This window comes from Kogia breviceps, chromosome 5 (assembly GCF_026419965.1).
Source record: "Kogia breviceps isolate mKogBre1 chromosome 5, mKogBre1 haplotype 1, whole genome shotgun sequence".
Lineage (NCBI taxonomy): Eukaryota > Metazoa > Chordata > Mammalia > Artiodactyla > Physeteridae > Kogia > Kogia breviceps.
The window spans coordinates 90784825-90803170 of record NC_081314.1 but is presented as its reverse complement, the minus strand read 5'-3'; the positions used below and the strand labels follow the sequence as shown (position 1 = coordinate 90803170).

The following is an 18346-nucleotide window of genomic DNA, read 5'->3' as shown; positions in this document are numbered from 1 at the left end:
ACAAAAAAGGAAAAGGAATCCAAATACAACATTAAAGATAATCAAATCACAAGAAAAGAGAACAAAAGAGGAAGGGAAGAAAAAAGACCTATGAAAACAATCCCAAAATAATTAACAAAATGGCAATAAGAAAATACATATTGGTAATTATCTTAAATGTAAATGGATTAAAGGCTCCAACCAAAAGACACAGACTGGCTGAATGGATACAGAAACAAGACCCATATATATACTGTCTAAAACAGACCCACTTCAGACCTAGGGACACATACAGACTGAAAGATATTCCATGCAAGTGGAAATTAAAACAAAGCTGTAGTAGCAATACTCATATCAGACAAAATAGACTTTAAAATAAAGACTGTTACCAGAGACAAAGAAGGACACTACATAATGATCAAGGGAGCAATCCAAGAAGATATAACAATTGTAAATATACATGCACCCAGCATAGGAGCACCTCAGTATATAAGGCAATGCTAACAGCCATAAAAGGAGAAATCTACAGTAACACAATAAGAGTGGGGGACTTTAACACTTCACTTACATCAGTGGACAGATCATCCAGACAGAAAGTCAATGAGGAAACACAGGCCTTAAATTGCACATTATACCAAATGTACTTAATTGATATTTATAGAACATTCCACCCGAAAGCAGCAGAATACACATTCTTCTCAAGTACACGCAGAACATGCTTCAGGATAGATCATATCATGGGCCATAAAGAAAGCCTCAATAATCTAAGAAAACTGAAAATATATCAAGCATCTTTTCTAACCACAACACTATGAGATTAGAAATCAACTACGAGAAAAAAACTGTAAAAACCACAAACACGAGAGTGGCATGGACATATACACACTACCAAATGTAAAATAGATAGCTAGTGGGAAGCAGCCATAGCACAGGGAGATCAGATCGGTGCTTTGTGTCCACCTAGAGGGGTGGGAGGGAGATGCAAGAGAGAGGAGATATGGGGATATATGTATACATATAGCTGATTCACTGTGTTATACAGCAGAAACTAACACACCACTGTAAAGCAATTATACTTCAATAAAGATATTTTTTTATAAAAGACATGCCACCTTTTTGATCTATGTACTCAACCAGCAAACAAAAACATGAGAGGTACATTCATCTAGCTGATAGGCTTCTGCAGTATATCCTCAAGCCAGTAGGATCTGTGCCCTGCAGAACAATGTAGTCAGTATGTCTATAGGCCCTGATAAGCTTGAAAAATTATCCATACATTTTCTACATACAAGACTAACCAGAGCCAAGGGGAAAATCGTGTCCCTATTTTGGTATTATCTGTCTGATAAGTTTAAATGGGAAAAATGCTTTTCAATTTTTTCCATAGTCATTGAAACTGATATTTTAATCTAAATAGTAACCTTAACATCAGTGTGACATTCCAGAGCTACTCTCTCATGTAGTTTTAATTTTCCCCCCACTTTGGAGAAATGACCTTGCACTACTGTGTTAAAAAGTAAATAGCTGCTTCAATATTTACATCAAAGGGTTTGCTCAATATATTTCAGTATAATAATTACAAACAAGAAGAGAATGCAATTTTGCATATCATAAGTGTCTTCTGAAAGTCATTAAAAATCCTGTATCAATCTAGACACTGATTATGTCCATTGTCTCTTTTATGTAATATTTAATTTATTTTCACAGAAATGCCTCAGGTGAATACAACTCTTTCCAGCTTGAGGTTTGTATTTTGGGAAATAATTCATGGAGTTCAATGCTTCCAACTTTGATAGATTTATTGTCATGGCAGTGCCAAACATCTTTTTCTGATACTTGCTTACACATAGAGACTCAATGGGCCAAGTGATGAGAAGCAGTTTAGTGCAGGTGCTTGTCCTAGTTTACACATATTTGGTATTGAACTCCTGGTAATAATGTTTACTTGCATGATGCATTATTGTTTTCATAGAGCTACCATATCCATTTCTCTTTGTTACAGGCCTGTGACTGTAATTTCTGAATCACTCCAAAAGGTGTCCTGCTTGAGAACGTGTGAACTATCACTCCTGCTAGAACTGCATATCTTTGGACATTGTATTGCTTCTAGGTAAAATAATAGGGAGAGAAGATATGCTCAGGTGTAAGAATTGAGGAAATATGTTTCACTTAACAAAGATCTCATCAGCAGTCCAGTGGAAATCAGTGATTACATTTAGTGAAAAGTTCTTCCCCAGGTGGAGCTTCTGGACCTAATGAAGGTGGAGGTAGTTTTCACTCCTTACTTTTTCTCAGAGAAAGGAGAACCATTATTCCTTGCAATGATGTGAGGAAAGAACAGTGGGAGCTCTGCTCTCCTACAATGAGTCCACCATGCAGAACCCGGGTAGGTTCAGTATGTTAATCTATATGTGTCATTCCTTTGTTGAGGAGAGGTCAAGGATTTCCCTTTGCCTGCAGAGTAAGTAATATTTATGGTTCTTCGCATGGCCCATAAAAAAATCCTAAAGATGCTACCAGAAAACTACTAGAGGAATCAATGAATTCGGTAAAGTTGCAGAATACAAAATTAATACAGAAATCTGTTGCATTTCTATACACTAACAACAAAAAATCAGCAAGAGAAATTAAGGAAATGATCCCATTTACTATCATATCAAAAAGAATAAAATACCTAGTAATAAACCTACCTAAGCAAAAGACCTGTACTCCTAAAACTATATGATGCTGATGAAAGAAATCAAAGATGACACAAACAGATAAAAAGATATACCATGTTCTTGAGTTGGAAGAATCAATATTGTCAAAACGACTATACTACCCAAGGTAATCTACCGATTCAATGCAATCCCTATCAAATTACCAATGGCATTTTTTGCAGATCTAGAACAAAAAAAAATCTTAAAGTTTGCATGGAAACACAAAAGACCCTGAATAGCTAAAGCAATCCTGAGAAATAAAAATGGAGCTTGAGGAATCAGGCTCCCTGACTTCAGACTACAACTATAAAGCTACAGTAATCAAAACAGTATGGTACTGGCACAAAGATAGACTTATAGATCAATGGAACAGGATAGAAAGCCCAGAAATATACCCACCCACCCATGGTCAATCAATCTATGACAAAGAAAGCAAGATTATACAGTAGAGAAAGGACAGTCTCTTCAATAAGTGGTGCTGGGAAAACTGGACAGCTACATGTAAAAGAATGAAATTAGAACATTCCCTAACACCATACACAAAAATAAATTCAAAATCGATTAGAGACCTAAATGTAAGACCGGATACTATAAAACTCTTAGAGGAAAACGTAGGCGGAACAGTATTTGACATAACTCACAGCAATATCTTTTTGGATCCACCTCCTAGAGTAATGAAAATAAAAACAAACAAATGGGATCTAATTAAACTTAAAAGCTTTTGCACAGCAAAGAAAACCACAAGCAAAACAAAAAGACAACCCTCTGAATGGGAGAAAATATTTGCAAATGATGTGACCAACAAGGGACTGATCTCCAAAATGTATTATATAAACAGCTCATGCAGGTCAATATCAAAAAAACAAACAACCCAATCAGAAAATGGGCAGAAGACCTAAAGAGACATTTCTCCATAGAAGACATACAGATGGCCAAAAAGCACAAGATGCTCAACATCACTAATTATTAGAGAAATGTAAATCAAAACTATAATGAGGTACCACCTCACACTTATCAGAACGGCCATCATCAAAAAGACTACAAACAATAAATACTGTAAAGGGTGTGGAGAAAAGTGAACCCTCCTACACTGTTGGTGGGAATGTAAATTGGTATGGCCACTACAGAGAACAGTATGGAGGTTCTTTAAAAAACTAAAAATAGAGCCACCAGATGATCCAGCAAACCCATTCCTGGGCATATATCCAGAGAAAACCATACTTTGAAAAGATACATGCAACCCAATGTTCACTGCAGCACTATTTACAATAGCCAGGACACAGAAGCAACCTAAATGTTCATCGACAGATGAATGGATAAAGAAGATGTGGTATATATATACAGTGGATTATTACTCAGCCATAAAAAAAGAATGAAATAATGTCATTTGCAGCAACATGGATGGACCTAGACATTATCATACTAAGTGAGGTAAGTCAGACAGAGAAAGACAAATATCATATGATAGCACTTATAGTGGAATCTAAAAAAATGATACAAATGAACTTATTTACAAAACAGAAACAGACTAGCAGACTTAGAAAACAAACTATGGTTACCAAAGGGGAAAGGTTGGCGGGGGTGGGGGGCTAGGGATAAATTAGGAGGTTGGGATTAACATATACACACTGCTATATAAAATAGATAACCAACAAGGACCTACTGTATAGCACATGAACTTATTTATAAAACAGAAACAGACTAGCAGACTTAGAAAACAAACTATGGTTACCAAAGGGGAAAGGTTGTTGGGGTGGGGGAGGCTAGGGATAAATTAGGAAGTTGGGATTAACATATACACACTACTATATATAAAATAGATAATCAACAAGGACCTGCTGCATAGCACAGGGAACTCTATTCAACACTCTGTAATAAACTATATGGGAAAAGACTCTGAAAAAGAATAGACATATGTATAACTAAATCACTTTTCTGTACACCTGAAACTAACATAACATTGTAAATCAAATATACTCCAACATAAAAAATAAAAACATATATATAAAAACCAGAAGTAAACATTTTAATTAATTAATTTTTTAAAAAGCAAATTTAGGAAGACATCTCCAGAGAAATTGATACGTGTAAATTAGGGTGGTGAATCAACTTTTTTTAAATGATAAAATTTCCTTAAATAGTTTTTGGTCATATGTGCTTAACAAATTTAAATATATAAAAAATAAATAACAGTTTAAATAGGTTTTTTTTTTTTTTTTTTTTTTTTTTTGCGGTATGCGGGCCTCTCACTGTTGTGGCCTCTCCCATTGCGGAGCACAGGCTCCGGACGCGCAGGCCTAGCGGCCATGGCTCACGGGCTTAGTTGCTCCGCGGCATGTGGGATCTTCCCGGACCAGGGCACGAACCCGTGTCTCCTGCATCGGCAGGCGGATTCTCAACCACTGCGCCACCAGGGAAGCCCTAAATAGGTTTTTTAAAAAGGTATAATACATAACCATTTCTAATCCCACAGCATTCTGAGGACTGATTATTATTCACAAATGAATTAAAGATACAATTCTTGCTTGTCTTATAAATTATTTTTACAACAATAAAATGTCTCCCACTTCAAACACTGAAGCAAAGCCCAAGTTACCAGTGATACAAATAATATGAAGAATTTCCCTAATCTGTGTCTACAGATTACAGGCATACCACTCTCCAAACTGAACTGAAGTGGGAATAGCAAGCAGAGAAAAGCAGTAGAATGAGGACATGTTTAGTAGTTCTAATTAATCTGTAACTGCCAAACAGTAATATTAAGTATTAGCACAAGATATAATTTTATTTATAGCAGATTTACCTAACTAATTATATTTTCCTAAAGCTCATATTAAAATCAACATCACTTATCTGATGTATCTGTATCAGGATGTAGAGGAAAATTAAGAGGATAAACCTTTACTACAGATAATCTAAAGCTGAGGTATTTTAAACAAAGCTATTCAAATTTGACTATACTTTATTTGGTAATTCAAGTGTAGAGGGGGGAAAAACCTACCCATTTCTGCCATTAGTCTGGCAGAAGAGAAGACTCTAATAACCTCACCTCTTTAAGGTACCGAACCAGGCGACAGAGGGAGCTCACGAGCGACAGGGTGAAGCCGGTGAGACCCTGACTGTTCTGGAGCCCCCGGACCTCGCGTCCTGTCCACCGCTCATATTCTTCCATTTCATGTTCCACTTCATGTATCATGTGTTTGAGGACATCTAGGCTGGGGTTACTGCTATTCGGTAAGTCTGTGGAGGCTGTGCTGGCTGATAACATGCTATTCTTCTGTTTGGAAGGAGCACGCAAATCTGGTTTTCTTTTCACTGATAATGACAGAAGTCATTCTATGTTAAGACTGGGAAAAATTACACTAGAAAAACGTTTGACTGTTGTTCACAATTTATAAAAGGTTTTTAATCGAAGTTATCATCATTTTCTCATAAAGAATCTATACTGTTTGAACCAGATTTACACTATCTGTAATGAATGGATGAGAACCATCCTTCTAGAGTTACATGGAATAAAAGGAAGCATTGCCTGGCTACCATTCAACAAACTCTTACTTAGTAGGATCCAACTGGATGAGTTTAAGGGAAAAGACATGCACTAATAAACTAAGATAGCTGTGTCAAGTTACATGTTTAATAACCCACTTTGTCAATTAAGAGACTGAACCTTTATTTAGCAGCTGTTTTTGCTTCCTTGAGTTCAGCACTTGTCTCACTACATAGCTTGAGTCTAGAGTCTCAGTAGATTCTTCGAGTTGAAGCCTTGTATGTATTCTCTTAACAGCATTGGTAGCATTCAGAGCAGCTAAAAGGGAGAAGTTTTCCAAGAATATCTCAAGTGAACAATAACAAAAAAATTTTAAGCATGTCAATTGACAGGTCAATGAGTATTTACTCAACCAGGCTAAGACAGTCAAAACTCAAGTAACATTCCTTTAAAAAATTACTGTGCTTAAGAAAGAACATAGCTGTGATGAAGTGAGAGAGTGGCATGGACATATATACACTACCAAATGTAAAACAGATAGCTAGTGGGAAGCAGTCGCTTAGCACAGGGAGATCAGCTCAGTGCTTTGTGACCACCTAGAGGGGTGGGATAGGGAGGGTGGGAGGCAGATGCAAGAGAGAGGAGATATGGGGATATATGTATACGTATAGCTGATTCACTTTGTTATACAGCAGAAACTAACACACCATCGTAAAACAGTTATACTCCAATAAAGATGTAAAAAAAAAAAAAGAAAGAACATAATAAAGTAAGCTACTACTCTGGGAGAACTAATACGGTCAGGAACCAAACCTTTTTGTTCTCCTGATGGAGAAGCAGATGATGGAGTTCCTGAAGAGGTTGTTATTTGTGATTGTGTTGCTACTTTCTCCTGAATATCAGTCCATAGTTTATTAATTAACTCAGAATTATCTTCCTTTATTTGGTGGAGAAACCTACAAATTATGAGACAACAAGCTATATTAGAATTAATAAGTACTATCATTTAACTTGTTCAACTGTTTACACGTTTGATTTGAAGAAACTTTTAATAATTCATAATCAAAGAGAAATACGTTTTGCTTTAACTTATAAGATAAAAATCTAAAATGCCAGTCTTCTCGGTGTTAGAAGGAATCATTCCATCTCCCTCCCAGTTTCCTAGCTACGTTGGCTCCTAAACCAGGAGTGATTTGCCCTTTCTGAAGTTTTGTTCTATAGGTTATGTCCTCCTCTCTCTTTCTCTAGACAAAGTACATGGTTTCTATGAAGGAGCTTGTCCTCAGAGCACAGTCTCTGCTCATCACTCAAGTAAAGTGACTGGAGCAGACTCTGCCCCTGTGTTTCAGGGAGGCGGGAAGAGGGAATGAGAAGAAAAGCTACAGTGTAGGGGGTGAGAGAGATAAGCCTTTTGCTGTAATCATCTTTATCACTGACTGATAAAGCTGATTTTTCAATCTCCAGTTGTCTGATTTCTTTGTCTATTCCCCAACTAGACTAATATTTAAAAGAGGTAGAGGGTCTAAAAGTGGAAACAACCCAAATGTCCACCAGCTGATGAATGGATAAGTAAAATGTGCTCTATCCACACAAAAGAATATTATTCAGCCATAAAAAGAATGAAGTGCTAACATGTTACAATATGGATAAATCTTAAAAACATGTGACAGACCCCAGACACAAAATATCACATACTGCATGATTCTATATAGAGGAAATATCCAAATAGGCAAATCTACAGAGATTTAAAACCAAAACAAAAACAAAAAAACCCAGATTCATCTAACAAATTAGACTGGGCTGAAAGGCTTGGGAGAAAATGGGGTCTGACTATTAAAGAGTATGGGCTTCTTTGAGGGTAATGAAAATGTTTTGAAATTGACTGTAGGTTGCACAATTCAATGAATATACTAAAAATCTAAAGATCTTTGAATATTATTATTTAAATGGGTAGAGTGTATGGTATGTGAACTATAAATCAATAAAACTGTTATGGGAAAACAACAACAACGACAGAGGAAAGGGGAAATCTTATTTAGTGGCTCTACAAACCTCAACCTAGAGGAGTTGCTTTCAAGTAACCTGTGGACAGCACATTGAACACTAGCTGCTATAAAGTTTAGTTAACAAAAGGTTGTAATGTGGTCCATTCACATTATGGCTAGTTATCAAAGCATCAGAAAGACTCCTCTGTAAGACAGTGTAAGTTAGGTCTAAGTCCAACCTTCAGGATAAGTCCTAAGAAAAGTGTCATAATGAGATTTCTGCACAAGTTGGGAAAATCCAAACCAGTTTGGACTCCCATTACCATCTCTAATGTTTATACTTGTAAGAATTAGGTTATATCAAATAACAACAACAAAATAAGACAATACTATCTATGGTAGGCTTAAGAATGGCCCTCCAAAAGATATTCATAACCTAATCCCTGGAACTTGTGAATGTTACCTTATCTGACTAAAAAGGGACTTCGCAGACGTGATTAAGTTAAGGGTCTTGAAATAGGGAGATGATCCTGGACTATCCAAGTGGGCCCTGAATGCAATAATATGCATCCTTAAGAGAGAAGCAGAGGGAGGTTTTGACACACACAAGTGGAGAAGGTGATGTGAGGGTGGAGGCAGAGGCTGGAGCGATGTGGACACAAGCCAAAAACACACCATCAGCCAGCAGAAGCTCGAAGAGGCAAGGCGCAGATTATAACTTAGAGTATCCAGAGGGAATGTGGCAATACCAACACCTTCATTTCAGTCTAGTGAAACTGATTAAGGATTTCTGGCCTCTAGAACTGTGAGAGAATAAATTTCTGTTGTTTGAAGCCACCAAATTTGTAGAAAGTTGTTAACACAGCCCCAGAAAATTAATACAGATTTTGGTACTTGGATATGGGGTGCTTATGTAATACCTAAAAATGTGAAAGTAGCTTTGGAATTGGATAATGGGTAAAGGCTGGAATAATTTTTAGGTGAATGATAGAAAAAGCCTGATTGCCTTAAAAAGACTACTGATAAAAATATGAATGTTAAGGACTCTTCCAGTGAAGCCTCAAGAGGAAGTGAGGAGCATGGTAGAGAAAGCCTATATTATCATAGAAAATAACATATCATCATAAATAGAATGTTGGTAGAAATATGAATATTAAAGGAGCTTCTGGTAAGGATTCAGAAGGAAATGAGGAACATGTTATTGGAAACTGGAAAAAAGGCAATCCTTACCATAAAGTGGCAGAAAACTTAGCTGAGTTGTGTGGGAAGCAGAATTTGTAAGCAATGAAACTGGATATTTAGCTGTCAGAGTTTACAAGGAAAGTACTGAATGTGCAGCCTGCTTTCTTCTTGCTGCTCACAGTGAAATGCAAGAGGAAAGAGATAAATTGAAAGAAGAACTGTTAAGCAAAAAGGAACCAGGACTTGATTTGAGAAATTCTCACTCTTCAGATTGCAAAAGATGCTCAAATTAGGAGTCACTGTTACGAAAGCAGGCTCTGGAGAGAAGGACAAGTGTACGGCTGGATAATTTTTTGCTACTTCTAAAGAGGTGAGGCATGTGACTCCTGGATCCCCCCCCACACAATGATCTCAGCAGAAGCCAACAACAAAGATGGGATTATCCAGGAAAGATCAATAGAGGAGCTCTCATCTAAAGTCATGCTTTCCCATGACATACACAGGAGACCCATAAGATCTTTGGACAATGTTATACCATCAGAAATACTACAAGCTGGTACTGAAAGGGACAGAGATAGGATGAAATGAAGGAAGGGTGTCAAACTCCTAAAATTCTCCAGATAGTAAACAGGCTGATAAAATTACTCAGGGGAAAAGATGGGCTTCAGAAAAAAAGGAATAATGATTTCAAAGCCAGGGCTGCAGGTATAGAGACTAGATCCACGGACACAGAGTCCAAGGCCAGAGCCACAGGCACAGAGAATTGAACCATGGACCCAAAGGGTGAAGTGTCAAGCCACAGAGGATTATTACCAGGCCTTGAAACCTAATAAAATTTGCCCTGCAGGGTTGGGACTGGTGACTCATTTCTTCCTTTGATTTTCTCCTGTTTCAAATGGGGATGTCTATAATTATTATCCTATGTCTGTTCCATCATTGTATTTTAAAAGCAGATAACTTGTTTTCTAGTTTCACAGGACCACAGATGGAGAAGAGTATTGGCCCAGGGTGTATCATATCCAGAGTTTTACCCATTTCTGACTTAGATGATTAGATTCGGTTTGAGTTTATGTTTAGATGAGATTTTGAACTTGAGTTGATGATGAGACATTGGAGGATATTGGAATGGGGTGAATGTAAATTTTGCATGTGGGCCAGTGCATGGACTGTGTAGGCTAAATTATGGTCCCTAAAGATATGTCCATGCTCTAATCCCTGGAATCTGAAAGTGGCCAAAAATGGGTCTTTGCAGATGTGATTAAGTGAAAGATCTTGAGATGGTGAGATTATCCTCTGTGGGCCCTAAATGCAATCATGTATATTCTTATAAAAGAGAAACAGAGGTAGATTTTCTCTCTCTGTCTCTCTCTCTCTCTCTCTCTCACACACACACACACACACACACACACAGGAGGTGATGTGAAGACAGAGGCAGAGACTCAAGTGATGTAGCCACAAGCCAAGAAAGACCAAGAGCCATCAAAAGCTGGAAGAGGAAAGGAACAGATTTTCTTCTAGAGACTCTGGAGGGAGTGTGGCCCTATCAACACCTTGATTTTGGTCTAGTGAAACTGATTTCAGATTTCTGGCCTCCAGAAGTGTGAGAAAATAAATTTCTATTGTTTTAAGCCACCAAGTTTGTAATAATTTGTTATAGCAACTCCAGGAAACATACTACCTTGAATTTGGCAACTTTCAGTTTAGAAACTTAAAATACTTTATAGGTATTATTAGGTCGGCCAAAAAGTTCGTTCAGATTAAGATGTTATGGAAAAACCCAAGTGAACTTTTTGGTCAACTCAATATTTTTGAAATATGATGGGAAGAAAAAGAAATTACTTTAAAGTATTTATCTCCATCTGAAGACAATAATCTCCTTTAGATCTAGAACTCAATTTTACTTATTTTATTTACTTTGGGCATTGATTCACATGCAAGCTCCTTCCATTTCCACTGATAACCACTTATGAGCATCAATTCTATTTTATGGCAGCATCTATCACAACAGTATTTTAATGACTTTATTTCATAGACAACTTAGGAATATCAGCATCTCTAATTTATAGCCCTAACATACAAACCACATCCAAAGGAAGCTACCCAAGCCTACTGGAAAGAGCAATTTTCCTTATCATTCAGTTTTTTTGTTTGTTTGTTTGTTTGTTTTTGAGGTACATGGGCCTCTCACTGTTGTGGCCTCTCCTGTTGAGGAGCACAAGCTCCGGACACACAGGCTCAGCGGCCATGGCTCACAGGCCCAGCCGCTCCGTGGCATGTGGGATCTTTCTGGACCGGGGCACGAACCCGTGTCCCCTGCATCGGCAGGCAGACTCTCAACCACTGTGACACCAGGGAAGCCCTGTCATTCAGTTTTTGCCACTAGAGGTTTATTCCTCTCAATTCTTTCTCCCTTTTTTCCTATGATGCTCTAACATCACCTTTCCCTCTCCCCAGCCTATACACAAAGATCTACAGAGGAAGTAGGTATTGATAACGGTTAAAGTGAGAGAAGTGCTTGCAATCACTGTTTCCTCACTTGGAATGTACTGACCCCCGAAAAACAGCAATGACTCAGTACAGGCTTTTGAGGGTTGGGTCAGGAACATATTTATCATGTATAATATTATTGCTATGAGAAATCAATTCATTGCTCAGAGGAACTCACAGAAATTTTCAAACCAGAAGGCACCTTAAAAATCATATGTTCTACCCCCCTCATATTTCACAAGTGAGGAAATAAAGACCCACAGATTATCTAATTAGTAAGTAACCAAAGGCTTAGTCCCCAGATTCCAAGTCTAATACATCTTCTAATACCTCATGCCCAGCAGTCAATAAGTAATATTTTGAGACATAAGGTATTCACAAGTTGGAAATTGCCTTTTCAAACAACTAATGAGATAAAACTAAACTTAACCTACCAAATGAAAAAAATTATTTGATTCAAGTGTAAAGGATAAAAGTAATTCTGTACAAGATTAGTTATATTTAGGTTTTGAAAGAAAAAGTACTTAAAAGACAACACATATTTCCAGGTATTTCTAACAAAGTGGTGACCAGCTAAATTTGAATTACTCTACACATCCTCCAAAAAACTATACAGTGAAACAAGAAAAGCAAATAAAACAGCATATAACCCATACCTTCTATCTTATTGGACAACAGAGAGTACTACTAACTTCAAACTACCTGTAGGTAGAAAAATAAGCATCAAATTTCAGCAAAGATATTTCTTTAGCTCCTGTAGGAAGTCTTTGCAAAGAATGGGGGCAGTTCAAAATGACTGCACAGAAAAAAGGAAAGCTGAGAACCTAATGGTGACAAAAATCACCTCTAGAAAGAAAAAGTCCACTCTAAGTACACAAATACTTAAAAAAAACAAACAAAAAAAACCCCAAGGCAATCATAACACCACCAAGAAGTTTGTAGAACCCAAGGTGGTAGTCTTGGGATGGCGTCACTTCTTAAGGAGAAGAGAGTGAACAAGAAGGGAGAGGTACCCTTTGGAGGCTGAGTGCTAAAGGAGAAAAGATGCAAAAGTCCTTCAAGACAAACAAGAACCATGATATTGGAGGACAAGCCAACTTTAACCCACCAACACTTTAAAAAAACAAAAAAAAAAAGGCTTTAAATAAGCTGTGCCTCATCATAATTGAGAGAAGAATCACCTAAAACTCCCAACCCTCTCCACAAAATGTACAGTATAACAAAGGCAGTATATCAAAACAGAAAACTAAAATTGAAATATTTCAACTAATGAAAATTCCTGCCCCCAACATGCAAAAAAAAGAAGAAAACTATAACATAATACTTGAAACAGAATTAAATATACTTTAAAAAGCATTTCTTGAATCAGAAATTCTAAAACTAAGTCCAGAAACGGACAGAGAACAGGAAGGAATAAAATAAGAATTGATTAAACTGAAGAAAGAAATCAAAGAAAAAGAAAAATTATGTTAGAAATAAAGATTAAATTACAATGTGTCCATTGGAGAATTGTTAAACAAACATTTAATAAGCAACATTAAAGAATTACAGAAAAACAACAAAAAGAATAAAAATAAGATTAAGAAGAATACAAAGGGTTAAAGAGAAAGTGCTTGAAATGGAAAACAGGAAAAATCTTTTGTGTATATAAAAGGAATCTCTGAAAAAGAAAAAGAAAACAGTGATTTAGAACTAATATTTAAAACTATAATCCAAGAAAACTTTGCAGACCAAAAAAAAGAGAGAGAACTGAATATATATATAATATATATAGGAAAAGGCATATATATATGTATGTATATATATATATAATATAGGAAAGGGCCAACTGTGTTGGCAAAGGAAAAATTGACCTAGAAAGGTAAACTCCAAGACATAGCTTAGCAATATTTAAATTTTAAAGATAAAGGAAATCAAGTCACTAGATAAAAATGCCAAATTATTTATAAGGGCAAGAAAATTATCCTAGCATCAGACTTCCCAAAAGCAACATTCAAAGCAAACAAAGAATGGAGCAGCATTTTCAAGAAAGTTAAGAAAACAAAACAGAAACGAAAGATTTTATATCCAGCCAAGATGTCCTTCAAATATCAAAGCCATACAAAAACTTCTAAACTTTCAAAAACTCAGGGAATACTGTAATCACAAGCCCTACAACATGAGCTTTGTCTAACTGAGAGAATCAACCAAGAGTTAACTAGGGAAACATCATAAAAGGACTGATGATGAGCATTTAATATATTTAATTATAGCTCTAAGACTAAAACAAAAATGGAGATACAAGAGGAAAAAAATATGTAAATGTTCTGTGTTCTGTTAAAGGAAAAAAAATGCAGCTAAAAAAATGGGGATGAAGATGGAGAGAAAAGAAGGGAAAAAATGGGAATGCAGCATAATTCACTTGCAGCATAGGCAATAGGTAGAAGTCAAAAAGACCACTGAAAACCAACCTGACAGTGAAAGGTTGAGTAAGAAAACAGGGAACTAAAGGCTCTATAAAAGGTTGATATAAAGAAATAAGCAACTAGAACAAAAATTACAAATTTCCTAAATACCAAAGAAATTTTTAAAAAGAACAGAGAGGGCTTCCCTGGTGGCACAGTGGTTGAGAGTCTGCCTGCTAATGCAGGGGACACGGGTTTGAGCCCTGGTCTGGGAGGATCCCACATGCCGCGGAGCGGCTGGACCCGTGAGCCACAACTGCTGAGCCTGCACGTCTGGAGCCTGTGCTCCGCAACAGGAGAGGCCGCGATAGTGAGAGGCCCGCGCACCGCAATGAAGAGTGGCCCCTGCTTACCGCAACTAGAGGAAAAGCCCTCGCACAGAAACGAAGACCCAACACAGCCATAAATAAAATAAATTTAAAAATAAAATAAATTTAAAATTTAAAAATTTAAAATTTAAAAATTTAAAAATAAATTTAAAAATAAAATAAAATAAAATAAAATAAAAAGAACAGAGAAAACATCTCACATAGAGAAGGAAAACTGTAAAGTATAATACACATAGTACCATAAAATAATATGACAAAGTTGACAGCAAACATATCAACCGTATCAATACATGTTACAAGCTTACTTCACCAGTGTAAAAAAAAGCTGATTTTCAAATTGGCTAAGAAGGCAAGATCCAATTCTATGTATTTTTTTTTTGGTCATGCTGTGCAGCATGCAGGATCTTAGCTCCCCGACCAGGGATAGAACCCACGTCCCCTGCTGTGGAAGCACAGAGTATTAACCACTGGACCACCAGGGAAATCCCCAATTCTACGTTATATACAAGAGACACACCTAGTACACAATAATTCAGAAAGGCTAAAAATAAAAGAATGAGCAAAGATGATCCAAGCAATTAGAAACAAGAAAAAAGCAGGTTTTATTCCTGTTACCAAAGTACAATTGAAGCCAAGAGGCACTAAATGTGACACTTTTATAATGCTAAAAGCCGTAATTCACAATGAAGATATAACCCACAATGGATATCCATGTATCAAAAAACACAATAACCATCTTTATAAAGATGGAGGTATTTTAACTCCAAACAGAATTACATATACAACATCAAATGCAAAGAAACAAATAGTAATAGCAAAAGACTTTAAAACACTACTCTCAATATAAGATAATGGCAAAAATAAATAAGGATACAGAAGAAGTAAACAACATAATCAATGAGGTGGACCTTATGGATATACATATAGAACTTTGTACCTTGTTAATAAAGAATACACCTTCTTTTCATGCACAGACATGGGACATTCACAAAAATTTTATATTTGGTCACAAAAAAAAATCATTAAGTTCCACAAGTATAAATATTACAAACCATACTCTGGATGCAATACAACTAAAAATAACTGTACAAGAAAACCAAGAGGCTCTTCTATCTGGAAACTTAAAAATGAAAGAAAACAACAACAAAAAATAACTATTAAATAACTCTTACATAAAAGGGCAAATATAAACTGAAATTATCTAATTTCTAAAATAACAAAACACTACATATTCAGATGTGTAGTACACATTTAAGGCAGTGATCATGGAAAAATTCAAAACCTTAAATATGTTTATCAATTAAAATAAAAGAATGAAAATAAATGTATTAAAATCTAAACTCAAAAAGCTTAAAAAAAAAACAGAAAACAAAAGAAAGCAGAAGGAAGAAAATAAAAATAAAAGCAAAAATTGATGAGGGAGATGGGCTTCTTGAGTGGCGCAGTGGTTAAGAATCTGCCTGCCAGTGAAGAGGACACTGGTTCAAGCCTTGGTCTGGGAAGATCCCACGTGCCACAGAGCAACTAAGCCCGTGTGCCACAACTACCGAGCCTGCACTCTAGAGCCCATGAGCCACAACTACTGAGCCCGTGTGCCACAACTACTGAAGCCTGTGCGCCTAGAGCCCATGCTCCACAACAAGAGAAGGCACCGCAATGAGAAGCCCCTGCACTGCAACAAAGAGGAGCCCCCACTTGCCACAACTAGAGAAAGCCCACGCGCATCAACGAAGACCCAAAGCAGCCAGAAATAAATTAATTTTTTTAAAAATTAATTTTAAAAAATTGATGAGGAAGAAATTATAGCTCTAATTAATAAATCCAAATCCTGGTTCTTTGAAAATTTAACAAAATAGACAAACCACTAACTAACCTAATTTTTAAAGTGGGGGAGGACCAAGAAGTGACAAGAAGATAAGCACTGCAACAGAAGACATTTTTTAGAAGTACAGAGATTAACTGCATGCCTCTATGGAAATACACTGATAAACCTAGATGAAATGGATAATTTTCTGAGAAAATGTAACTTGCCAAAATTGACCTGAATATATATATAGAAGGCTTAGATAATCCAATCTCCGTAGAAGAAATAAAGCTATTATGGCACTTCCCCACAAAAAAAGCACCAGGCTCAAATAGTTTCACAGTAGAATTCTACCAAACCTTCCAAGTACAGATAGTCCCAATGTTACATAAATTGTTCCAGAACTTAAAAAATTAGAAAACCTTCCATCAGAGGCTGCTTATGAAATCAAGTATAACATTGTTACTTCAATCTGATATTGTATATTTTTAAATTATAGATAATATCATTTATGAATATTAATACAAGAATACTACTAAATAAAATATTAACAAACAACATCCAAAACCACAATAATGAAAATAATATGCCAAGTGGAACTTATTTCAGGAATTCAAGGATATTTCAATAAGACATCTGTAATACAATGAACCATATTAATAGATTTAACCAGGAAATGCATATGATTATCCCTATAGATGTGAAAAAAATCTTTGAAAAAACTGAACACTCATTTCTGATAAAAACACTCAAGAAAACAGGATTTGAAAGATGTTTCCCTAGCATTAAAAAAAAAAGAAAAAGAAAAAGACCTGAGTACTGAAGCCAGCACTTAAGAGGAAACGGTAGTATTATTTTCACAGATCAGGAGCAAAAACAAGGATGCCCACTACTTCCACTATTATTTGTCACTGTCCCTTAGCTACTGCAATATACAAAAGAAAGCAGCTAGTGATATGACTCAGAAAATAAAACTATGTCTATTTGCAGATGACATGATAGAGTACCTGGAAAACTCCAGAAAATCAATGCTAAAACTAACTCAACCAAGGTTCAATAAGGTAGCAGGATATCAAGATAACATACTGAAATCAGCTTGGCATCAAAATGGCAGCCTCCAGGACAGCTCACGCCAATGAGTACCCCCTAGTACCTCGGCCACCAGTCCCTGCAGTGAGCCACAGCCGCCCCCTAACTCCCCAGGAGATCCTCCAAGACCAGCAGGACATTTGTTTACTCAATGCTCACTAGAGGGAGGCCTTTTCCAGTTGTATTCCTTTTCAGAGGTTTTGTCTTCTGCATGGGAAACGGACTCTTCCAAGGCTACTATCTGGTTTACTGGGCTGAATACCCTGCTGAGTGGTACAGAGACATACAGTTTAGTCTGGGTGTCTTATTTATTTTGGTAATGGGAATCAACATTCATAGTGACTATAATACCCCAGCTCAGGAAGCCTGGAGAAATCATCTATAGGATTCCAGAAGGTGGCTTGTTCATGTACATTTCTGGAGCCAATTTCCTTGGTGAGATCGCTGAATGGATCGGCTATGCCCTAGCCACTTGGTCCCTCCCAGCACTTGCATGTTCATTTTTCTCACTTTCTTTCCTTGGGCTACGAGCTTTTCACCACCATAGGTTCTACCTCAAGATGTGTGAGGACCACCCTATGTCTCGGAAAGCCCTCATCCATTCGCCTTTTAAAGAAACGAAATAAAAGGGAACAAAGCCCCCACAATCCTGTTGAAAACCATAAAGCTGCGGAACCTGTAACTTTTAAAGTCCCACTGTGTATATGTAATAGTAGGCCTCTGGTGTTCTGGCAGCTAACCTGAGGATTCTGAAAGGGACCCTTAGTGTTTCCTCCCATCCTCCCTGAAGGTCTCTGTCCTGATCTCCTATTGAAGCTTCAACAAGGCCCTTTTTTACACAGAGACATCTGCTTCTTAGCT

General features: G+C 36.7%; 1 protein-coding gene and 1 pseudogene across 13 annotated transcripts in view; one reads left to right on the top strand and one right to left on the bottom strand.

Annotated features, from left to right (window-relative positions):
* The window catches only part of SPICE1 (spindle and centriole associated protein 1), a 91107-nt gene that overhangs the window by 26160 nt on the left and 46601 nt on the right, over positions 1-18346 (bottom strand). For all 13 annotated transcript variants that reach the window (XM_067034625.1, XM_059063863.2, XM_067034627.1 and 10 more), the window contains 3 exons: positions 6979-7121; positions 6346-6483; positions 5728-5993 (listed from right to left, as the gene is read on the bottom strand). In XM_067034625.1, the coding sequence (XP_066890726.1) occupies positions 5728-5993; positions 6346-6483; positions 6979-7121 (547 nt within the window). The remainder of the gene's footprint in view (positions 1-5727; positions 5994-6345; positions 6484-6978; positions 7122-18346) is intronic.
* LOC131757577 (3-oxo-5-alpha-steroid 4-dehydrogenase 2 pseudogene) lies at positions 9297-18111 on the top strand (annotated as a pseudogene).